Source organism: Octodon degus, unplaced genomic scaffold, assembly GCF_000260255.1.
Source record: "Octodon degus isolate 3935 unplaced genomic scaffold, OctDeg1.0 scaffold00014, whole genome shotgun sequence".
Classification (NCBI taxonomy): Eukaryota; Metazoa; Chordata; class Mammalia; order Rodentia; family Octodontidae; genus Octodon; species Octodon degus.
This window is the reverse complement of record NW_004524590.1, coordinates 13,179,036-13,204,736: the sequence shown is the minus strand read 5'-3', so window position 1 is coordinate 13,204,736 and position 25,701 is coordinate 13,179,036. Positions and strand designations below refer to the sequence as shown.

Sequence of the window (25,701 nt, the reverse complement as noted above, 5' to 3'; positions counted from 1 at the left end):
GGAGACCTGTGCTCCACCGTGAAGATCAGAGCTCCGAGGTGGCACAGCTCCAGAGTGGCCCAGTGAACACCAGGTCTTCTCCAAGGAAGCAGGGGCAGCAGAGAAGCCTTCCTCAACTCCTTTATATGGTCTTTCTATGCTGAGTCACACTGGGGCAGGCCCGTCGCACCTTAGGGTAGGACCAGTGGTGCCCTAAGGTAGGCCCTCCCTGCCCTCAAGGCTGGGCCCCCACAGCCAGGAACTGCTGGAGCCATTCAGCCAAGTTGACACAGTGTATCCACTGCCACACCTGGCCATGCCAGAGACAGTTTTACTTGTCACTGCTTGGTGGCAGACACCACTGGCATCCGGTGGGTGGAGGCCCAGGAGGACACTCAGCATGCTATGGTGCACAGAACAGTCCCACAGTGTATGAGCTCTGTGTGTCACACAGTGCCACAATGAGGCGACCTGACCAAGACCATCCTGAAGGGCATCCTCATACCCCTTATTTCTGTTAGCTCAGTAAATAGATTAAAAGGAAGAGAAATCAGGAGGAGTTAGGATTTATGAGGAAGAGAGAGACCTAGTTTGGTTTTTTGTTGTTTTTTAGTACTGGCGATCAAACTCAGGACCTCGTACTAGCTGGGCAGGCTGAGCTATATCCCTGGCCCTTGGGTAATTAGTTTGGAGCCAGTCACTTTTAAGAATTCTGTTGGATATCCAAAGAGATAGTTCCAAAATGAAGACTGAAATCTGAAGAGAATTTGGAATCTGATGTTAGAGCCCTTCATCCAGGGACGCTTTCGGGAGTAACTACTTTGTGTAGAGCGCTGTGCGGATGATGTGGCAGCAGAGCTGAGCACCACAACCCCACTCAAGAAACTTCTAGTCTACCAGGAATGGGAGAGGCGTAGAGGTGAGTTGCCGTGAGTAAACCACGTGGGAGCCCATGGGAGTTCATCCCTGTCTCTCAGGATTACTGTGTGACTTAACAAATCCCAAGCATTTTGTGTAGTACAGCATATGCAACCATCAGTCCCTTTAGTTCCTGCTGTGAAAATGCTGTCTTTTAACATTGTCTTTTAGTTTTCTCATGTAGCTGAGCTGAACTTAAAGGTTAGTTCATCAGTGAAGGAAAGTGTTGTTTTTGTTTTTGCTTTTTGCTTTTTTGGTGCCAGGAATTGAACTGGGGTCCTCACGCTTGCCAGGCGGGCCCAGCACTGCTGAGTTATATCCCTGGCCCTAGAAAAGTGTTTCTACAATTTAATTACAGGGTCTCACTACACAGATTGGACTTGTGATCCTCCTGTTTTCAGTTCTCCCAAGCGCTAGGATTACAGGCATGTGCCACCATGCCCTGTCTCAGTTGCCATCTCAGCCTACCCCGGGAATGGGGCTGGCACGGCACGCTGGGAATGGAACCCCCAGCCCCCGCACCTGCCTAAGGAGGCACTTTAGTCCACTGAGCTATCTGACCGACCTCTATGTTGTTACTTTTAACCGGAGCACATTATCTGGTAGTATCAGAAAAGTAAGAAGGCCATGTTATTCAGCCTTGTCATGTAACAAATACTTGAGATGGTCAACTTATTTAAAGTTTATTTTGCCCACAGTTTTGGAGCTGCCAGTGCATGGTCAGTTGGCTCCACTGCCTTTGGGCCCATGACAGGCAGCACATTAGGGCAGCAGAGTGTGGTGGAGCAAAATCACTCAGTTTGTGGTCAGGACTGAAAGCGAAGACAAAGTCAGGATCTCACGATTCCCTTTGAAGGTGCACCCCTGCTCAGTGGCCTAGCACCTTCCCACTGGGCCTTGCCTCCTGAAGGTTTCATCACCTCTAGTTGTACCTCCCTTCTAGGGACTGAGCCTCTGACAGCTGGGCCTTTGGGGATGTGATGGTTGATTGATTCTTTCAACTTGAGAAAGTAATGCTGAACTAAACTGGCTCAGCGTAGCTCTGTATTTCCAGAGCTACATCCTAGGGAGGATTATCACCAGAATGGCATGCAAGAGAAAGAAGAAAGGATTTCCTCTGCTTTCTTCAGTGGAGCTCCAGTCTTCACTTTCACCTTGGACATTGTCACCTTGGACTGGCTTCCAGCACAGATTTTTCAGCCTCCAGCACCAACAATATTAGTGATCCTTGAGCTTTGGATGTGTAATAATTGAAGCAAGAGGGCTGGTGAGATAGCTTAGCAGTCTAAAGTACCTGCTTAGGCAAGCTTAGGCAGGCGCACAGGACCGCCGCCATTCAATCCCCAGCACCACAGCGGTCTAGCCCTGCCCTCAGGGCAGGCTGAGCCAGCAAAAATGATGATGATGATGATGATGATGATGATGATGATGATGATGATGATGATGATTGAAGTAAAACGAAAGGGCTCAAATAGTAGCCACAAAGCTTCTGTCACGTGGTGTTCTATGGCATGAGCACAAAACCCCTATTACTGTTAAAAATGAATGTTGAACTGCTGACTTACATAGGTCAAGAGACACTAGACTGGGAAGAGGTCATTGTTTTCATGGGATGGAAGATTTTTTGGTTAAAGGGAAGGAAAGCACAAAATGGAGAAAAATTCTAAAAATTTAAGGTGAAAAACAAGGTTCCTTCCAGACTTCTTCCTTGGTAACTAATATTTATGGAAAGTTTCTTTCATAAATGCCACTAGGCGCACCCTTGGCTTTAAGAGGTGGGCTGGCATTTGCACTCCACTGGCTCTGGAGCCTGGAGGCTCTTAGCTCCTCATCACCCGGATGAGGGGATCAGCTTTTGGTGAGGACAGGAAGAGAAAGCTGCTGGGGTCCTTGGGAGGCCGAGGGCTGCTGAGCTCGCTGACAGACCCAATAGCAGCACCTCAGTTACATGTACATCCTAGTCCTGGAAGCCATGGATATATTACCTTGCATGGCAAGAGGACTTCGTAGATGTGCTTTAATTAGCGCCTTTGACAAAGATATTATTGTAGGTTATGCAGATAGGCCCACTAACCTGTACTTTCACAGGCCCTTTGGAAGCAAGAACATCACAGTGTAAGAAGACGATGTGACAACAGAAGCCACAGTCAGAAAGTTGGGGCTTTAGAGACACTGAGCACCTGGCTTTAAAACTGCAGGGTGGAGCTACAATCCACCACATGGCTTGTGTAAATTGGTTATAACGGCAATAAAAAATGAACACAGCATTCTTGTTTCCAGTTAAAGAACGTGTTCATACGTGTACATATTTGCTAGGACTCTTGTCACTCATTTGGAAGAGAGAAGTTTTAAGTGCTGAGACTTTAGCATTCGCCCTTGGGACAGGGTTTTACACCGGTGGAAATGGGTTTAAATATTAATAGACCACAGGACTTGAAGAAACTTTGGAACAAGCTCTGTTTGGACTCCAAATTCTCCAAAGCCCAGGGTGGGAAAGACTTGAATTCACTAGCATTCCCTGCTTTAAAGAATGTCCTCTGGTAGTGCCAGGGGAGGCCCTATCTGCAGTGGATGAAGCACAGCGCTGCACATTCCCCTGTCTCATCTCTGAAGTCACACACCCGTGCTGCTCAAGTGGTCAGTAATAAACGTAAACTGGGGAGAAGTGTTGGGAATGTGTCCTAAATCCAGCATTTTACAAAGCTGTCCTGCAGGAATTCTAGGAAGTTGGCGGCGACGATGCCAACCCAGCATTTGTGTCTGTCTGAATCGTAACATAAACAGAGCAATTGGAAGGCAAAGCCAAGAAGCACAGAGGACATTTGTCACCAAAGGAAGCAACAGACTATCTCCTTGAATCCCAGAATACACATAGGTGAGCAAATCACCAAAGAGCTACCACCCCTGCTTGTTCCAGGCAGTGTTTGGAATGAAGCCCAGGTAGGTAAAGCAGCAGCTGCTGGGCCTGAGAACAGAACCCAAAAATAACCGACCAGAGGCCAAGGGGAGAACAGCAGCCGAAAAGACAGTTGTAACGCTCCAGTGCGTGCAGGCAGTGTCTGCGTGGCCGGGGCCAGGACAGGTCTGGTTCTTGTGAAGACTTTAACGAGGGGTAATATTTTGGGTAGCTTTCGTGTCACACTTTACATAGCATAACATCCACCCATTTAAGGTGTATAATTCCATGATTTGTTTTTACGTGCAGAGCTGCAACTACCACCATAATTTTAGAACATTTTCACAGCCTCGGAATGAATCCCTGTACTCATTTGCAATTCCTGCACATTCCCTGCCTGCCCTTAGCTACTAACAAGTATCCTAATGCATATTCTGTCTGCATGACTGCCTAGTGTAGACTTATAAATGGAATCATACTATGCGACCTTTTTTGTCTAGCTTCTATTAGCATCATGTTTTCAGTATTCATGCATATGTATCAGTACTTTTTTACAGCTGAATATACCATTGTATGGATATACTGTATTTTATTTATCCAGTAGTGGACCTTTTGATTATTATGAATAATACATTATATAATATGTTATGTTGCCAGCAAGTTCCAGTTTTTCCACATTCTTGTCAACACTATCATGTTCCATGTTCTATGAACACATGTATACACTTTTCTTTGAAAACTTATTTTAAATTATTTTGAATATTTAATTGGGAGTAAAAAATCCAGGCCATCAGTCATTCCCCTCCTGGGTATCTTTCCAGGCCATCAGCCATTCCCCTCCTGGGTATCTTTCCAAAAGAAATCAAAGCATCACACCACAATGACATAGGCAAACCCATGCTTGTAGGTGTACTCTAGCTTGTGATAGTGAAATATTGGAAATAACCTGGGTGCCCATCAACTAGTTAGCAGATAAAGAAGTGGGGTTTTTTTTATACAGTGGAGTACTACTCTGCCATAAAGAAAGATACACAAGATATATAAGAAAATGGTTGCACCTTGAGTCCATACTCTTAAGTGAAATAAACTGGGCACACACAAGAATACTGGATTGTTTCTCTGTTGTGAAAAACAAAGTGTAATTAAGGACCAGAATGTATTTTGAAATAGGAGGAAAGTGTTCAAATGAGGTGAACAAGAGAGAGGGGAAGGGAAGAAAAGGAAAGAGGGAAAAGTAAATTTAAAAAAAGAAAAGATGGAAAACATAAAAGCGAAGCTTGTAAATGGGGAGGGGAGAAGGGGCTGAAGCGAGGGTATAGGAGAGGGGAAAAACAAGTTGTATCATACAGGTGCAAATTTGCTATGATGAATGTGGTCATAATGTAGATCTAAAATGTGCCAATAAAATCAAATGTAAAAAGAAAATCTTCCAGTAATAATAGCAGAACTGGAGCCAAGTTAAAAAAAAATCTGTGTCATACAATAATTATGTTTTGTGTATTGGAGAATTACCAAACTAATTTTCACACCAGGTATACCATTTTACATTATATTATGTTAGCTGAGAGGTCCAACTTTTCCATATTCTTGCCAATGATATTTTTATATATACATGTATATCATTATAGCTCAGATAGATGTAACATGGTCTGTAGATTATTTTTTCTCATTGCTGGGAAAAAATACCCAACACTCAAAGGAAGAACGGTTAGCTCACAGCTGGTAGCAGTGTCAGTCCATAACTGGCTGGCTCCAGGCAGGGGGGCTTCAGAGGGGAAAGCAATTCTTGGCAGACAGAAGACAACAAAATCAATGAGAGAGCAACAAGCCTCTTTCTGGCTCTTACACTGTGCAGATGCCCGCCCTAGGGTGAGTGGGTGAGTGTAGCGCTCACACCCGTAATCTCAGCAGCGGACCATGGGTCCCTTGCAAACTTTGGATTCAGCTTCCTCCAAGAAGCCCACCTGGCATGAGGCTTTGGGGGGCATCCAGACAACCGTAACATACGGCGTCTCATTGTGGTTTTGATGTTCACTTCCCAGCAACAGATATGACTCAGAATCTTCTCGCGTGCTTGTTGGCTATTTGCACATCTTCTTTGAAAAAATGGTTTGTTCACACACTTTGTCCTCTTAAAAATTAGTTTTGTTATTATTGAGTAGAAAGTTCTTTTTATATTTCAAATACTAGACTCACTAAATATGTGATTTTTAAGTAGTTTCTCCCACTGTGTGGGTCGTCTTTTCCCTCACTATGTTCCTTCATGCATAAAAGTTTTCAATTTTGATCAATTCTAATTGGTTTATTTTCATATTTGCTTGCATCTTTGGTGTTATGTTTAAGAAAAATTGCCAGAGCCACAGTCATAAAGCTTTTCCTCTAAGTTGACTTCTAAGAATTTTTATAGCCATTGCTCTTCTGTTTCAGTCTTTAATGAACTGTAATTCATTTGTGTACATGATGTGAGGTAAGGATTTGACTTTAATCCTTTACACATGGCTGTCCACTTATTCCAGATTCTCCACTGAAGGTGATAATCCTCTCCCCAGCATCACTACTGTCCCAAATCAATTTACTATAAGCACTTGGGATTATTTCTAGTTGTAGCCCACTGGGCTATTCTGATGCCAGTACCACACCATTGTGATTACTGTGGCTTTCTAGTAAGCTTTGAACCTCCAGCCTCATTCTTTGTTTAACTGCTTAAGCCATTCTAGGTCTTTCAGCTTTCATCTGAATTCCAGGATTGGGTTTCCAGCTCTGCTGAAAAGGATATTGTGGTTCCGATAGGAGTTCCGTTGAACCTGTAGATCATTCTGAGGGCCACTGCTATCTTAAAAGTATTACCTTCTAGGGCATGAACATGAACTGTCATTTCATTTCGTTAGCTCTATTTATTTCTTCTAGCAATCTTTTCTTTGCTTCCACTTAGAAGATCGGCACCTATTTGGTTACACTTATTCCTACACATTTTTTCACTTCGATACTATTATAAATTGGTTTCAATTTCCCCTTCGTGTGGCTGGTTGCTTTTGCACAGAAATGAAACTTATTTTTCCTGCTTATCTTGCTTCCTGAAATATTCCTGAATAAATTAATTAGCTCTAGTTATTTTATGTGGATTCTTTAGGGGTTTCCACGCATAGGAGCATGCCACCTACAAATAGAGGTAGGCTTTTTATTTTGTTTCTTTTTTCTTGTACACAACTTGTACTCTTTTACTTTTTTTTTTTTTTTTGACATCAGTTATTTTTATTTTAAAGAAAAAAAATAAAAACAATGGTACAAAATCTCAAAACAAGATTTTAGGAGAGTAACAATGGTTAGTACATTGTGTATTGTTACTGCCAAAGTAGTTTCTCATATTACAAGATATAGGCAAGAAATAATAAGTAAACAACATAGTTGCAAACATCTGTTATTTTTTTAAAGTGAATAGAAAATGGAAATACACTTTTTAAAGTTTCTAATACTAGGAGAAGATATCATACAATGTCTTAAATAAATTGTAAGTCAAAGATACAGTATAAATCTTAGAACGAAAATTAAGATTAAGCAATATTCAGAAAATTAAATGTTTCAAAACAATTGAACTAAGAAAAAGTTTTCATGATAGCGAAGTACTAAGAGTAAAACATAAGATAAATACTGGAATGGCAAGTAAATGACCAGCACTTCTAACAGTTTGAGGATAGGATATCGCACAAAGTTCTAGTGTGTTGTGGACATGCATAATGACTGTGACAGTTACTGGTGGCCAGGCGTCACTTGTGGAACTGAGCTACAGCTATTTCTTTGAAATCCACCCTGTAGACTCAGGAGGAATCATGACTCATCAAGTGGAAGAGAAGTCCATTTGTAGGGTGTGCTGATGAAAATATTCTGCTGCTGAACACAAAAGAATAACTGAAAGACTACTATTGTATACCTCTTATTCTTCTTTGATTGTTTGCCCTATTTGGTGGGTTCTTTCCATTCTCATTCATGGTACTCTTTTAGAGAAAGGTGATGAAAGACATCTTTGTCTTATTCCTAATTTTAGGTGAAAGAAGCTTTCAACCCTTCACCATTGAGTATGAGGTTAACCATGAATTTTTACATGTACCTTGTATTTTACTGCAAAATATCCCTTCCAAACTAGTCAAAAGTTTTGTTTTAAAGGGGTAGTACAAGCATATGTGTTTGTGCGTGTGTGTGTGTGTGTGTGTGTGTGTGTGTGTGTTTGGTTGGTTGGTTTTTTGTTTTGTTTTGTTTGGGGTTTTTTTTTTTTTGGGGGGGGGGTTTGCGGTACTGGGGATTGAACTCAGGACCAAGCACTTACTCTACTGAGCTATCTCCCCGGCCCTAATTTTTTAAAATTTGAAGGCAGGACCTAGAGCTCAGCTTTTCCCTCTCTTCTTTTCCTAGAAGAAGAGTTATTTCTTCAAATAACAGAAGAAAGAGAATCACTTTTAATTTCTACAATGATTGACTTTTACTAGTACCTTCTGAAGTCAATAATGGAAATTGTGGCTAATATTTCACTGAGATTCCAGAATTTGTCATGTAGTCAGTCATGTCTGGGTGAGGGGCAGGGATGGTTATGGACATTCTCAGACCCTGTATCATCTCATCCTCAGTAAAGAGCACCAGGATACTGAAAATGTCACATCTTACCACTAGAATATCAGGCTGAGAATTTCTTTTGTTTTTTGGGGGGTTTTTTCATAATTTTATTGATAAACAAATAGCAATGAGACAGTTTCAAATCAAATTGGTAGGACAGTTTCAATAATTAACACATTGCATACATTCTTTCTAGTGGTTATTTGCTGTACAAGATGCGGACATGATATCCTATTTACAAACACCATTAGAACAAATCCCTCTATTCATTAAGAGAATGTAACTATATATCTATCCTCACCACTTTGAATATACAGGTACAAAATGGAGAATTTCTTTTGAGTAGATGTCTACATCTATTGTCAAATGGCTCAGAAAACAGACCTCCACTGGATCAGCCACACACAAGAAACTGGAAAAGAAAAACAGAGAAAGCCATATAATCCTCCATGACAAGATTATCTGGGAAGTGAGAAAACATGCTGTCCTGCCCTAGATCCAGCCAACATGGACTGTAACTGTGAACCAAAATACAGCTCCCCTTCTTTAAGTTGCAATGTCTGCTATTTTGTTCTGGTGACTAGGAAAATGATTAGGACAGTATGCATCAAAGTAACTTGGATGAGGAGGCTCTACCTTATCACTGAAAGAAATCATATTCCAAGAAAGAGAAAATCAGAACCAAAGAGGAAAGACAGGAGAAAGAAAACGTATGGAGCCAGAGCCTGGCTAGCTGGAGGGATCTACAGGACTTGGAAGCACTCTTCCCTCCTTCCAAAGTTCTGGCCACTTCAGAAACCATCCAGGGAGAGAATGGAAGTCTAGGGCTGCCTGAAATCAGAATTCTGCACCAGGATCTTAGAAAGAATTGTGGTTTTCATAGTTTTCATCTCCGAGTGTAAAATAGGATAGAGGTGAGATTGGAAAATGCTATGCTTAAACCTGTGCCTTTTAAGAAATATTTAACGCTTTACTTGAAAAGGTTACAGCCACAATTCACGAGCAGGCAATGCATTGGAAGGATATTTCTTTACAATTCTTTATATGCACTCTATAAACATATGCATGAAACTTACTAAGTGTCATCTTATCTCACTCTATTTTTTTAACCTCTACATCATCTCTCAGTGATGAATTTTCTTTTTCTAAATATCATGCCTCTAGTTAGGAAAAGCCTTGGAATTCTTTGATTTACATAGTTTTTGAAAGTACTGTTCTACTTTGCTTCTCTGAGGTTGGCAGTTTCATGTGTTGGGCTTAGAGCTGGTGTTTCCATTGTAAGATCTGGAACTAAATTCCCTGATCCTTGTTACCCCAAACTCTGAGCATCCGCAATCTGGGTGCAGAGTGTACATTAGCCTGCAGGGCGGGTGTCATGGTTTGTGCCTCGCTGTCCCCGCAGAGCCTCTAGCAGTCATGGGGCAGCTTCTGGAGTTTGTGATTGATTCTCTGCGCAGTGCTGGGATTATGGGTGTGAGTGCCCTGGGGCAGACACTCTGCAGACAAACGTGAGGAAGTGGAGGAGGGGCTAGCTACGTGCCTTGCCGCAGCCCCTCCCTTCGCTCTGTTCTACTCCACTACCAGGAGCAGCTGCTGTGCCCTGTGCACTCTGCCTTGGAGCCAGCCAAGTGTGAACTGAACCCTCCAGTAACTGTGAGCTAAGTAAACCTTTCCTTCCTTCATTTTGGGTGTCCGGTATTTGTCCCACAATGAGAGAAGAGTAACTGAGACAGCAGGTGTGGGTAAGTCCTAGCTCCAGGCCTCCTTCCCAGCTTTGTCTCCTGTGAGCCACTTGGTGCACAGAAAAGGCCAGCTGAGAAACACACTCCATGCACTCCCTCTGCATCGTCTTATGCTGCTCCTGTCACCCCTAGTGATGAGGAAGCCCGACAGGTGGCAAGTGAGCCTGGGAGGACTACAGCGAGAACAGAGCACGAAACCAGGCATGGCCTCAGCTCCGTGGGTGTGTCCTGGGATGCGACCGGTTTGTTCAGGGTTTTGGCAGCAGGCAGCTGGGCTTTATTATCAAGATTGTGGAACGCTTTTGAGTTTTGACCATAGACTTTTGCTAGAGATTTGTCATAAGAAAAGAGGAGTGCTGGGGCCAGGGAGATAGCCCAGTAGAATAACTGCTCCCCTGGCAAGCACAAGGGCCTGAGTTCAATCCCTGGTTCTGCAAAAAAAAAAAAAAAAAAAAAAAGGGGGGGGTACTTAAGAGCTGAGGTTTGAATATGTGGAATTGTTTTTAAAGCCACCTTAGGTCATATAAAAGGAAGCAGCTAGGGATGAGCAGGGCAAGGAGCTCATCTGCTGATTAGAGTTCAGAGGGTAGTAGGAGGAACACTTACTCCAAGGGACTATCCCCATACACTCCTACAAAGAAATCAGCTTCTGCACCCACAGGATGGGAAGAACTCCAATTATGCCTAGGTGTTTCCTTGAACGCCTTTTCTCTTCCCTGCTCCATCTGATCGCTAACATTATTTTGATAGTGGACTGGAGGTAAGCCCATTGCTTATCAGGAGAAAGCATTTGCACCCATTTGTATTCCAAAGCAAATCTCCAGCAGTGAGCAGGCTGGCACCAGCATCAAGCCCAGATGAGTTTCCTGAGAGAAAACGTCTCTGGATTGCTGGGAACGAATAGTAGGCTGTAACACGGAATAGTAGCTCATAGCACAAGAGAAGATTTTAATTGTTAGATTTCAGTGGAAAATATCATTGAAAGAATGTTGTTGACGTAGTTACACAAAGGCAGATGATGCCATGATATTTGTCAATAGAGGGAGGATCTAAATCTAAACTTATCTCCAACTATACATGTAATATGGTACCTGGCTGAGACTGGACAACTTGATTTTTTCTTGGTTGCTTCCAAATTTCAACTCCTGTGCAATCATGAGTGAAGCTGCAATGAGCAGCCAAGTGTACGTTTTGTGTGAACATAAATTATTTCTTTTGTTTCCTCATGAGTTTTGAAAACCCTAATGGAGATAAGAAGTGGGTAGAAAAAGAGAAGGCTGTTTTCCAGCTGCAGGCAGGCTTTCAGTTCCTCTGGATGTGGATGGCTGGCTTGCATCTTTGATAACAGGCAATCTGAGTTTTGGGGGTAAAATATCTTTTCTGGAATGCCAAGGATTAAAGTTGGTCAGCTTGCCTGTACAGAGCATTTCACTGAATGTAGGATGCTTCTTTGTCGACTATATTCCTTTTGAGGGGATTTGTTTTGCAAAGGAAACATAACTACTGTGTTATTCCTCACAATTTTTCATTTGTTTTCAAGGTGTGTGTGTGTGTGTGTGTGTGTGTGTGTGTGTGTGTGTGTGTGTGTGTGAAGCACTCTGACTTAGTAATTGAACCTGTGGAGGACCACCTGAGCAGCTCTCCTTGAAAGAAGAGTGACTGTCTCCATTTTGACTGAGCCTGACCCTGTTTCCTCATATTGTTCTGTACAGCGCTGGCTGGGACTTCTGTTTATCCTTCAATTGGCCTTAAGCAATGTGTGTTGGTCTAGCTCAGGTGCTGGTGATGGTCCTTGAAGGTGGCATGTGTGTTTCCCTGGTAACCTACACCTGCTGCTCTTTAATGTGAGCCGAGTCGAGACAGGACGGAAGAGCCAATGCTCCGTGCATGGCCAGCTGGAATGAGCCTGGAGACAGAGGCTATGACTTCCTGGGGCCTGCAAGACTACATCAGAGCTGAAGCACCAGACTTACCAAAACATTAGATACCATATAATGCAGATTACCCTCTCTGCATATGGTGGAGGTAAATGTAGGCCACCCACCCAGCTCAGCTCACAGTAGTCGCCTACTTCCCACAACTCTCAGTCAGTCCTCCTCAAGCCACTCCTCCACTGAATAAAACTGGGTGAGGCCCTGGGTCGCTCTCTTGGTTCCAGAAAGCTGTCTTTGTGGCTGGACTTAGAGCCCCTTGACTCCCCGATGATTGAAGATATAATTTAATGTCTTTATTTTCACTGTGGGTTGCATTGTAAGTGGTAGATTGGAATCAACTTGATGGGATTCCAGTAACGTAACTTTAGGATTACAAATATTGGCTTCTTGGACCAAGACGAGGATCTGGAAGTGTCTCCTACAGAATCACCTGTAGGTGGGAGTGGAACGGAGCTAGGATGGCGCAGGAAGGATGCAATAACATGTACTCACTGCAGGTTCCCTTTTGAACACTTCACACCCAGTGTCATGGTGCAATGGGTAATGGTGTAATGTAACATGCATCTCTTCGGGAGTCGACATTGTCCAGGGCCGGGGAAGTGCTAAGGTGTAGTCTCAGGAGAATCCTTTGTGTCTGATGAGAGTGCAGGGCACCCCAGAAATGGCTATGGTGTAAGGCAGGTTGAGGCTCATGCTCCAGGGGTGAGGGAGACCCTTGTATGCAGAGAACCAGCTAACCCTTTCAACGACACAGGGACACCGAACAGCCATATCCAGCCACCAGTGTTTTCTCTGTGTGATTCCTTATAGAAGAGATTGATTCTTACACAGGGAACCAATCCACAGGGTGATTTCAGGGCTGCTGATCCTTATCTGAGAGGCTGCAGGAGAACTGATAGAACTAAGACTTCCTGTGACCTGAAAGGACAGGCCAGAGGGAACATGTCAGATGGAGACACTAAATAATCTAGATCTCTGATTCTCAAAAGGGGCAATTTTGGGCTGGGGAGATAGCTCAGCAGTCTAAGAGCCTGCCTGGCATGCCCAAGGACCTGGGCTTGATCCCCGGTACTGCATACCATGCCAGCTCCAGAACCCTGGGCTTGGTGGCACACATCTATAATCCCCGCACTGGGGAGGCTGAGACAGGAGGATCAGTATGAGCCCAAGCTGCATAGTGAGACCCTGTACCAAATAAAATCAGAGAGTGGGGGAGGGCACAGTTCTGCCCCATAGTGATCAGTTGGCATGTCTGGAGAAAATTTTATTTGTCATAACATGAAGGTGGCTCTGGCATTTGGTGGGTAGAGGGGAGCAAAGACAGTGTGCATCCTACAGTGCACAGGAAAGCTCACAAAACAAAGAACTGCCTAGTCCAAAATGTGAGTAGTGTGGAGGTTGAGGAAGTCTTGGACATGCTCTGACACTGTCCCGAGGTAGCCTGCCATCTGCTCAAGAGGCAGCAACTGGTGTCTTCCAAGGGCTAACTTCAAAATCTGATGGCAACCAGGTCTGGTGTTGTGGCAGGTTCAGGGATTAGGCCCAGCTTCTCAAAGGATGTAACTCTAGGTCTAAGACTTCATGAAATAGGAAAAAGACTTGAGGTATGGGTGTGGGGCAAATCTGGGAGAGGCCAGGTCCTCAAGGAGGTAACACAATCTGCGACTTCATGAAATAGGAGAAGGATTCAATAAAATATTGTTAAAATCATCTGGAATACACAAGACCAATAATATCAAACAATGAATGCTTTTTTTTTTTTTTTTGAGGAACCGGGGATTGAACTCAGGCCCTTGCACTTGTCAGGCAAGCACTTATTCTACTGAGCTATCTCCCCAGCCCTGAAAACTTTTTAGTAACAGCACAAAAGATAATCACAGGAGATACATGGAAATACTAAAGAGAAATGGAAGGACAGACTGAATAAAAATGCTAGAATGTTCAACTTCAGGTTTTTTAAAAAATAAAAAAAAATTGACAAACTAGACATGAGTGCACTGTCATTCAGTCTGGGGCACTTGTCAACCATTCCCTGCTGGCTTTGTCTTGCTTTGCTCCAGTTCAGCTCCCTGCTGTCAGTCACTCCCCCTGCTGCCTGGTACCCACTTGCCCCCTCCCTCACAGGAGCCCTCTCCTGCTCTCCAGAAGAGGCGGCCAGCAGCCCTGGTCCGTGCTCTCAGCCTGCTGTTGGCACATGTTTCTGCATTGTTGTCATTACAGAAGTAGTTTGGGTCTTTGGTAGATGGAAGTCCACCAGGACCAGAACAGTATCACGTGCATCTGGGTAGCACCATGGTGTCCTGCACCCGGAATCAGGCTGAGCCTCTGTGGACTGGACTGCATACAACGTGCTGGTGACAAGGCTCACTGCCACGTGTTGCATACAACCGTGACTCCAGAGGAGCATGAAATTACCCTGACAGTCTAGCCACGAACTTTAATCATTGGAATAGGGAGCAGGAAAGCCACTCGTGACTGATGAGTACCTTGGATGCTAATGGAAGCAAGACCAATTTGTTCTATTACATAAAAGAAAAACATACACCACAAAATATAATGGAATAAATGCAAAGAAAGAAGCCAAAGAAAAAACAAAAAAGAAAGCAGTACAAAAATGTGATAAATATTGTCTTGCTAAGACCGAATGCGTGACACCCACAAGTTAGAAGAGGAAAAGTTTATTTTAGCCTATAGTTTGCACAGGCTTCAGTCCAGAATTGGCCGACAGCATGGCGAAGTGGGGGGCACGGCACAGGACAAACAGACTGGGGGGCGGGCAGGCAGGAAGCAGTAAGAAGCCACAGCAAACGTCCCTTTTATCTCCTCCAGGTTATTTGGGGTGCAGCCACATGTGCAGAGCGTGGTCCTTTCTGTTCTCAACACCCAGAACTATACTAAACAAAATAATGGACTAATCCAAGATCACACATGCCTAATCCCAGTACCACACATGCCTGATCCCAGTACGACACATGTTAGATCCAGCCACATCCCCAAAGCCCCACCTATGAGTACAAGAAACTTCGGGGAGGTATCTAGACACAGGCCTTAACAAGCAGGAATATTGTTGCTAATGTATGCTGTAAGTACATTAATGTTGACAAATATCCACAAAATCAGCACCTACACTCTTAAAAGTGTCTGGAAAACTTCTACAAAAGAATACATGGATAATAAATCACCATGTGGGAAAAATGAAGCACTTTTAGTCATTACAGAATGTGAAATTAAAGTATAAAATATATCACCATACGCCAATTAAACTTTTTAATGATTAAAAATTTGATTTACCAGGCTGCCAGTCTCTGTTATTTGTTCAAAGACAGAGCTAAAAAGAACAGTGAACTCATTACATTTCTCAGAAGTATAATTTGGAAATACACAAAAGGATCATTGCCCACCCTTACATTTTAACTCCATTATTAAATGGGAAAGAGTATGCAGCAAGGAAATAAGGCCAGAAGGGAAATTTCTCCTAATTGTAGGCCTTCCTGTTTGTTTGCACTAGTTGCCCAGTTTCCCAAGTACTGCATGGGTGACAGAAATGGCCCACGCTGGGCTTCTGCTCAGGCTACAGCCATGTCAGAGAAAAGAACTGAGCTCTGAATTCACTTCAGTGGTGGGTGTAAGCAAGCCTGCTCTGCACCCAGGAGCAAAGATGAGCTTATTCTTTAGGCATGCTTGCTGCAAGCACATCTCTGAGAAACGACCTTGGCAATGAATAGTCAGGGTCTCGCACTCTTTGCACAACCAACAAGAATGTGCAGGGACACTCTGGCCCATGGATCACCTCATGCAACAACTTCTCATTAATTCAATCAAAAACTTCATTCAGGGGCCAGAAAGATGGCTTAGTAGAATAAGCACTTGCCTGGTAAGCACAAGTGCCTAAGTTCAATCCCGGTTCTGAAAAAAAAACCACTTCATTCAAACATATTGAGCTGCCTACTACACACCTGGCTCTCTGCTAGATGCTAACCACACTGCAGGAAAAAAATTCCCTGCACAAGAAGTGCATGCTTGTTAGTGGAAAGGCAGAGAATGGAAAGGAAATGAAATAGATGACATGGTGGTACTTCTGTGAGATGCTGTGACAAGAAATTAGTCCCAGAGCCAATGGGAGCAGCCTGCCTGCCTGAGATGGGACCAAGGAGCAGAGATGCAAAAGAACTCAGAGAATGACCACCATTTGTTTGAGAGAAGAGCATCCAGACAAAAGCGATGGCACAGCAGCCCTGGGAGGGGAACACATGTCATGCTCTAGGCAGTAGGCCCGTGTGGCCAGACTGCAGTCAGCAGGGCCACAGTGTTCAGGGCTTGAAGGGCGAGGAGCCAACGATGTACCATTGAGACTCAATAGAGTTTTCTAAAGGACAGATTATGTGGATTTTTTTTTTTTATGTTATAACATTTACCTAAAATACTGACATGAAGGCAATCAATCTGAACCCCCATCTAATATGTGCAAGGCAGATTGATGTTATAGACAAATGAAAGGGGAGTCAAGGGCCAGAAAGCTGAGTCCCAACAAATAACCTCAAGCTATGTGTGTTGGTCAGCTCTGGCTGCAATGGCAAATGCCATAGGTTACAGGGCCTGAGTTTCAGCACCTATTTCTTATGGTTCTGAGGGCTGCAAATCCCCTGTCCAGGTGCTGAGAATTTTTTCCCTGCAGTATCTTTAGCATCTAGCACTGAATCAGGTACATAGTAGGCAGCTCAACATGTTTTCCTCCCCCGGGGAGGATCCTCTTCCTGGGTGATGGGGTGGGAGCAAGTGAGGGCTCTAGTCATCCCTCAGTAGGACACTAGCCCTGTCAGCTCAAGATTCTGCCCTTGGGACCTCACTTGACCTTTTGAAAGCTCGGCCTCGACACAAATACATTGCAGGTTAGGGATTCAAACTAGGAGTCTTGACAGGGAAGCAAAACAATTCTGTGCAGAGAGCAAGTTGACAAATGTGTCTTGCATTTTGTTTTGTTTGAGATAGGATCTTGCGATGTATTTGCCACTGACCTTGAACTCCCTACATAGCCCAGTCTAATTGTGAACTTGTGGGGATTCTCCTGCCTCAGCCTCCTAAGTGCTGGGATTCTGTAATCCCAGCCTGTGTACATGCCACCTGGCTCAACATTTTTCATCTGCAATTGGGAATAGTGCCTTAAAGCATTGCTAGTAAATTTATTAAGTATGAAAAAGAAAGTGTTTTTGTGGAATATGTCAGAGATTAACACTATGCTAAAAATGATGTACATCACAGGTCACAAGAGAACTGCATTTGACATCTTGTCTAGGACTTAGAACAGGAATACTTACCACCATCATTCATTGGACACTGTGTGCTACTGGCTTTAACTTTAGTTTTATAACCATCTTTTGTGCAATACACTTACTTCCATTTTTCAAATGAAAAGGCTGTCTCAGAAAGTCTAAGTGGCTCGGCACCTCCGAGTGATAGATGGTGTGATATAAAAAGCATGCTATGAAAAGAGCATGCAAAGAAAGAAGAGAAATTGGCACCCTAAAAATGGATCTTATGCTTGCAAACGTATGGGAGGAAAAGCCAAGACTGAGAATCCAGGTGCATCGTGTATTCACAGAACAGTATTCTTTGTTCTTGTTGCCCTGTACATTCAGTGAAGGGAGGAGAGTAACATCGTGAAAGTATTTCAAAGGCTACTCTGCATTTTCTTCTAAAGGATTCTCTTTGTTAGGTTAATTTCTTCAAAACCTTCCCGAATCCAGCTTTTTCCTGAGCACTTTGTAACCCTGCTCTGTACCAGTACCCTGCCTGTTCATCTCCTGTGCTCAAAATGTTAGCCATCCCCAGTCCAGCCAGGCTTGGAGGACCAGCCCACTGAATAGTGTGTCCTAAAAAGACTGCTAGTAAGTTGAACACGTATGTAAGTATGTAAAAGTGTTCTGTTATTATGAATATAAAATGTTCACCTTTATACTTCAGTAAAATTTCAACAGCCTCCTCCAAGATGCCTTCCTTGATTAGCACATACATCCCCCTCTCTGTGTCGGGACAGTCCACCATTTCTGACATCAACTACTTGGGGCTGAGGCTATACTGTAAGTCCAGGTACCTTTGATTCGTCTCCTTTATACCATTTATACCTAAGCCATCGTTCCTTAGGTCCTGCGAGTGTGCTGTCCTGCCTGTATGTATGTAAGCCAGAACTGTCACCTAAGGTACAAAGCAGAAAGCGCCTCCTCGTGAGCGAACCAGGAAGGGAGAATAAAGAGGAGCGGCCTTGGAGCCTGGCCGCTCCGGGAGGAAGCAGCCCCAGGTGTGCGCACCTGGGAGCACTAGAAAGAAGCCCGTCCACCGGCTCCAGCCTAGGCGGCTCTCCAGAGCTGCTCTTGCTAGGAGCTAACCCTCAGCGCCTCCCGGCGCTGCTCTTTAGGTTAGCAAGCCCGCGCCGATGAACTACTGCTTTAACATGTGATACTGAAAACAGGAGGAGGAGGAGCAGGATGTGTAGAGTCGCGGGAATTTCACTTATTTTCTGCCTTTGCTCAAGGGTGCTAAAAGCAACTCCGAGGGCTAGCGTCAGGGTACTTACCCAGCATATGGAAAGCCCTGGGTTTCCACCTCAGCAGCCCTAAAATAAAAACTCTCCAGCTTGAATTTGGGAGGCACTCAAAGAGTGAGAAGTTCGGGTACGTTGGGGGTGGGGATTTAAATTGGCAATGAAGAAGGAAAACTCGCTTTTTCTGGTCTCCGCCAAACTACGCTCCTCTGCAAAGAGCCGGGAGTGAACTTGAGGCGCAGCTGAGAGCTCGAGGCGGTCGGACTGCGAAGGAAACGCGGACTGGAACTAGGTTAGGGAGCTCGTCGTGCCCGCCGCTCTGCTTTTCGCTCGGGTCGGGATTGAAGAAACCTTAACCCCTTCAGCCGAGACACTGAGCTCTGTCTCTACCAAGCCACTGAGCCAAACGCGAAGGTGGCGCCTAGGCAATTCCTACCAATCTTTCCCCGAGACCTAGCCTTTGGGATTCTCTTGGCGCAGCCTGGGCAGGGCGACCTGCTCCGGTGGAGTTGCAGGTCCCGCTCCTATTGGTGGGTTCTACAAACTGCCCCGCCCACTCCAGCCCCACCAGGTGCGGCTCAGCTGGTGCTTCTGCTGCGGCCGGCGGGGACTCGGAGCTCCGCTCGGGGATTCCCAGCCTAGGTGGCCCCAGAGTCTGCGAAGCGGGCCGAGCAGGACAGAACCTGCCCCTTCCCCTGCCCCCTCCCCTGCCCCCTTTTTTCTCCTTTGGAAAAGATGGTCTATGAGGACTCCAGGCAAAAACGCCACAGGAAGTCTGCAGCCCCAAAAGGGAGCAGGATAGGGCGACTTAGACTCTCTATGGTCCTTCCCTGGGACGCAGGGTTCCCTTTCTGCCCTCCCCTTCCACGCCCCGACTACGCCTCAGCGCCCAGCTCAGCAGTCCCGTGCCAAGGCTCCATGGAAGCCGCCTCCTCTCGGCGGCCACCCCGGGGTCAGCCCTTCTGGGGGCCCCAGAGACCTGCCGCGGTAGCCCAGCCCCAGGCGGCAGTGGGTCCACACCCGGGGGCGCGGTCCCGCCTGGTCGGGAGCCGCCCTACTCTGTCTGCACGGTGTTGGTGGTGACTCTGCTGGCGCTGCTGATCGCGGCCACTTTCCTGTGGAATTTGCTGGTTCTGGTCACCATCCTGCGCGTCCGCACCTTCCATCGCGTGCCGCATAACTTGGTGGCTTCGACGGCCGTTTTGGACATCTAGTGGCAGCAGTGGTGATGCCACTCAGCCCGATGAGGGAGCTGTCGGCCCGGCGACGGTGGCAGCTGGGCCGGAGCCTGTGCCACGTGTGGACCTGCTTCGATGTGCAGCGCTGCGCGGCCAGCATCTGGAACGTGGCCGCCATCGCGCTGGACCGCTACTGGACCATCACGCGCCACCTGCAGTGCACGCCGCGCACCCGCCGCCGCGCCTCGGCGCTGGTGATCGCGCTCACCTGGGCGCTGGCGGCGCTCCTCGCCCTCCCGCCACTGCTCTTAGGCTGGGGCCGACGCCGGGCTTCAGCGCTGCCGGGCGAGCCAGGAGCCATCCTGCGCTGTCTTCTCCACCTGTGACGCCTTTCACCTGCCTCTCGGAGTGGTGATAGTTGTCTACTGGAAGATCTACAAAGCCGCCGAATTTCACTTGGGCCGCCGGCGCCGGGCTGTGCTGCCGTTACCCGCCACCGTGGAGGTGAGGAAAGGCCTGTGGCCTTGGGGAAAAGGGGTCGTGGGAAAGAGGGCGTTTGGGAAACTGCGTAGAAGCTTGCACATCTGAGCCGCGCTTGCAGATGTTGGCAGCCAGCACATCTGGAGCGCGCCAGGAGTTTATGGTCTGCTCTCTGAAGAGCAAAGAACAGGCTTATCACCTGCCCTCCTGCTGCAACTCTGAAGTGCTCCGCACGGGCCACTGCGTGCTGAACGCCAGAGAAGGGGAGGGTCAACCACTCGCACACGCACACCAGTGCTGAAGCCCAAGCTGAGAGCACTGCCCTCCACGCTGCGTGGCTTGCAGATGCAGGGGGCTTGCGGGGGCGCCTTTCCTCTACCTAATTAGCTGCGCTCTTTGTTCCTTTTCCTCTGGAGTGATGGTGCCTATGGCCGTCTTAGAGCATCCAACTTCTTGGTCTCCGCTAGGCTGTGCAGGATGGAATTTGTCCTGCTGCAGATGAAGAGATTCCCACGCCATTCGCCCTTTATTTCATGCTTCCGTTGGACTCTAGTCCATTCTGGAATCCAGAGACGGACCATATTCACCAACTCTGCCAGCCGGCACCCTGCTGCGGCGGGGGAGTGAGGGTGATCCGAGACTCCCGAGGGCCGCTTTCTTTTGGCAATCCCAACCCCAGCTCTATCTTCCAGCGATTTTGGAGGATACCTTCCGATCCTGTTTCATGATGGTTAAGCAGCTGCATACTTTCTGTATGCCTCCTCTCCCATTTTTTAATGACAGCTAGATGGTTGTTTAATTTCTGTATGCATCTTTTCTTCATCTCTAAACAATATGATCTTACTCAAAGTCCATTTGCAAGCCCTCAGACACCCAAACGCTGTAAATAATGTGCCAGAAATACCACCTCTGTGACTTCCCCACTTCCTTTTCTCTAGGCTGCAGGGGAAATGAGTTGAATTCCAGTGTTATAAATTGCCTGTCCTTCTTCCTGTTGGTGACAGAAGTCTGTGCTGATGGTACTGTGTACATTCTTTCTCCAGAATTCTGTGCCTAGGTCCAAACACTACAATGTTATCAGAAAGGAGCCTGCGACAACTCCTGGACAGTCAGGACTTCTTTTGGACAAAATACACTTTTAGAAAGCAGAATATTTGGGCTTTTAAAATGTGACATCATGTTTTTAATTATGTGGTCTTTTTTTATCCTTTCAAATTGCTTGTTTTATTTCTGTTCACAAATTGACCCAAGGGCCTACTTATTCATCTGCGCAGTACATTTATCACACAGAGTCACACATTATTTTAGAGTGTCCTGGACAAGTTTTTATTTATGTCTTTAAAAATTAGAGGAAAATCAATACAGTAGTAAAGAATATATAATAATAAATGTAGCCTTGGTTTTATCAGGTTTTTGTGAATATGGTCATATAGTCAGTGTGTAAGATCTTCAGTGTAGGAAGGGACCATCAGCAAAAGAGTTGGGAGGCACCCTTGGTTGATAAATTTCAAATATGCTCAGTCAACAAACATATCAGGAGAGAGCATGCACTGTAGCTTAATGAATAGGATTTGTTAAGGAGACCAGAGTTTAAATTCTTTTTTTATGCCACTCAGCACTTTAGTCAAACGACTTAATCTAAGTCTAATTTCCCCACATGTAGAATGAAAATATCATCTGTCTCATACTTTTCTTGTAAAGAGTAAATTAAAGTGTATGTAGAAGACTTCAAATAATAAGGCATAAGTAAGTTACCCCAAAGCATACTGTCTTAAAACAAAAGGCGTGTTAGCTCACACTTTCTGGGAATGCCCTAGGTGAGTAGTTCTGGCCTGAGGTTTTGCACAGTGCAGTCATGATGTCACATGGGGCTGTAGTCATTGGAGGGCAAAGAGACTTGGGAGACTTTCCTTCCATGATGGCTTGCACGATTCTAGTGAGAGACCTTAGTTTCATGCTGAAAGGAGGCATTCATAGGGCTTCGTGGAAGTTCCAAAGTCCCAGACAGCTTCCCTGAAAATGAACAATCCAGTAGAACACTGGAATGCCTATTATGACCTAGTCTTAGAACTCATCCATGATCACTCCTACTACATTCCAGTCAACAGAAGTTAGTCAAAGAACATGGCCCATACTTGTAAGGAAGGTGTCTCTGTTACTCTTCTTTTGTTGCAGGGACAAGATACCCAACACCCAAAATGAAGGAAAGAAAGGTTTATTTAGCTCAAAGTTAGTGGAAGATTCAGTCCATACTCAACTGGCTCCAAGGCAGAGTGGCACAAGGCAGAGGGCAGCAGTTCATGGCAGCAGAAGGCAGCAAAACAGCAAGGGCAAAAGGGTAGAGTAGCAGCAACAAAATAGCAACAGAGAACAAGTCTGTCTCCCTAATGCTGCATTCAGGCTATCTGCCCCAGGGTGGGTGTAGCACTCACACCCATAATCCCTGCAGCACTTACACCTATAATCCCAGCACGGGATCATGAATTAATCACAAAATCTAGAAATCAGCCCCATACCTACATGAGGCTTTGAGGGGACAACTACACACAAACCATAACAGAAGGGAACTTGACCCTTGGGAGACGTGTCAGTCAACTTGTGGATATTTGAACACAGTGAATGGCAAGTACGTGTGGCTCTTGATGTTCCTGCGGGGGAAGGATGGTGAGAGGATGGGAAAAATAAAGAAACAAAAGCTGAGTTCAGGTGGAGCTCGCTGTCTTTGGATGGGAGGAAAGGAAACTGCTCAACCACTATGGGGGTGTTTATACATTTGATAAAGTTAATGTCATGTGACATAGCCTGTCTCTGGAGCTCTTTGTTCTTGGACCAGCCTTGCCTCACCTCCACAGGTGTGACCATCTGCCAGATTGAGCCACTCCCTGCACAAAGTGACAAGTTTCTCCAGGAGAATCAACAACACACCATCTTCCTCTCCAGTTTTCCTCTTATGCTGTTGCCAATAACGCTCAGGTGGGCCATTCTCACCTAGAACCCTGCTGATTCAGTTCAGCTGGGTGTTATAAGTTGACCATTAGTTAATAATTTACCACAGTATACATGGGTCAAGAATAAAAATGTGGATTAAGAGGGCTGACATTGTTATGAAGGGCTTATAAGTCTCCAGATCCAGAGCCATACCCCTGGGGTCTAAGACAACTCAACTAAACTTTTTGACTGATGTGACTACCGAGATCATCGTAGACTTTAACCAGATGTTTCATTTTGGTGAGATTGGTTTCCATCTTTTCCAAATTATTTATCTTAAAAAAAAAAGATTTCATTGGGCATCACACAAGTTCCCCATTTCAACTGAAAGGAGTTGGGGCACTCACCTATTTTGCAAGATTCCCTCAGCCAGGGAATTTTAAACTTTCTTTTTGAGCCTCTGTGGTTGGCCATTGCCTCCAGTGACTCGTACAGTACCCTGGATGGAGGTGTGAACCACCTGAATGTCCACTGGCCTGAAGAAGCCTCAGAGGATTTTGTGACCCAGGCCCATACATCTGCAAGATTCTGTCTTCAGTAGGGTCAGCTGGTACCTTCTGAGGGATCCGTTAAAGTCTGACCTTTGTATCCCCCCACTCCAAGTCACCCAGGTTCTTGAGCTCTGAGCATAAGATCCTACTCCTCCATCCGCTCCCCTCTATCTGAGTCTGAGAACAGTGTCTACTGTGCTAGGACCTGAAACACTCACCCTAACTACCAGGTCATAGTGTCTACTGCTATAGACATCTACTCATCCATACTTACTCCCTGACTCTCCACCTTTGTGTCACCCCATCTAAGCCTGTTCCTGTAATCCTCCACCCTATACATAAAATACACATCTCAATAAATTGGATGTGGGTTCTCCTTTCGAGTTACTCCAGGAAGTCCAACCCAGAACCCCAGTTATGGTTTGTGTCTAGTTGTTCCCCCAAAGCCTCAGCAGTCATGGGGTGGGCTTCTAGAGTTTGTGATTTACTCATGATCCACTGGGATTATGGGTAAGAGTGCTGCTGAGATTATGGGTGTGATTACTACACCCAGCCTGGGGCAGATAGCCTGAATGCAATTTAAGGGAGACAGACTTACTCTCTGCAGCCATTTGTTGCCACTATTCCTCCCATTTGCTCTTGCGCTCTGCTCTCTGCTGCTGCCACGAAAGACTGCTCTATTCCATGTGCCACTCTGCCTTGGAGCCAGCTGATTATGGATTAAAACTGCCACTGACTGTGAGCTAATAAACCTTTCCTTCCTTCGTGTGGGGTGTTGGGGCTTTTATCTCAGCAATGAGAAAAGAGTAACTGGAAGAGCCACCAAATTCTCCTGGCTGCCTTCTTTACTGGATTTTCACCATTTACCCAACATGACCAACTTACTGGTTTCCTTTAGTAACCTTGTTTTTTTTTCCATAATTTTATTGATAAACAAATAGCAATGAGACAGTTTCAAATCAAATTGGTAGGACAGTTTCAATAATTAACACATTGCAAATATCCCTCCCAGTGGTTAATGGCTATAGAAGATGCGGACATGATATCCTATCTACAAACACCATTAGAACAAATCCCTCTATTCCTTAATAGAATGTGACCATATATCTATCCCAACCACCTTGAATACACAGATACAAAATGGACATTCATCTGTATACCCTTTTTTTGTTGAGTTCCGTTAGTTGAATATTATAGGTGTGTTAACTCAGCAAAATAATCCAAACGAGTTCATTAGTTCATAATAGTATTGGGTCTTCCACTTCACTGGCAATGTCAGAAATTGTTGACCTGAGTCCCCTATAGCTCAACATAACAGCATGGCTTTAACTTCTTACATTTCCTTTTTATACTTTTCTGCTGGGTGATTAAGACCAAGGTAAAGCGGGACCTATGCAATAAGAATTGTAGATTTTGGGTCTGATAAGGTCAGTGAAATCCCCTCAGGGCTTATCCTGAGATCCTGTACCTCAGATTGTAGATCCTTTGTCAGTGTCAGCCATGTGGATGAGTCACAGCCATTGCTTGGCCAATGTGCTTTCTGTAAAAGGCTGAGACAATGTTTTCTCTCCATGTGACTCTCCTTAGGCAGACTCTACATCATCGATCACTTTTCTCTTTGGCCCCATAATCTCCTTGATCAGAAAATTTGGGACACTACCGAGTTACATGACGTTACAGTACAAGTTCTCATATGACCTGAGTCTTAATTGACCTTGGAAGGCTAGGGTCAAAATGTTGGCTTTCCTTGCAGCCCTCCTTTTTCTCTAATGTTGGACTGCAAACTTAGGTTGCTAACCATCCATAAGACAAGCTTATTGTTATTACCATACAACTTTGGCTGTTAAGCTTAACCTCACTATCTGTCTGCATATCAAACATTTTAGGCATAATATGGAGCAGGTATTTTTCATCAGGTATTGATATGTTGAACTTTAAGTCCCTACAGAATA

At 45.1% G+C, this 25,701-nt stretch overlaps 1 protein-coding gene across 1 annotated transcript in view; it reads left to right on the top strand.

The window, feature by feature from the left end:
• LOC101560274 (5-hydroxytryptamine receptor 5B) overlaps nucleotides 1-25,701 on the top strand; it is a 136,397-nt gene that overhangs the window by 1,455 nt on the left and 109,241 nt on the right. Inside the window, 3 exon segments of the mRNA XM_012513630.1 lie at nucleotides 19,454-19,818; nucleotides 19,821-20,109; nucleotides 20,111-20,294. Coding sequence (XP_012369084.1) covers nucleotides 19,454-19,818; nucleotides 19,821-20,109; nucleotides 20,111-20,294 — 838 coding nt within the window.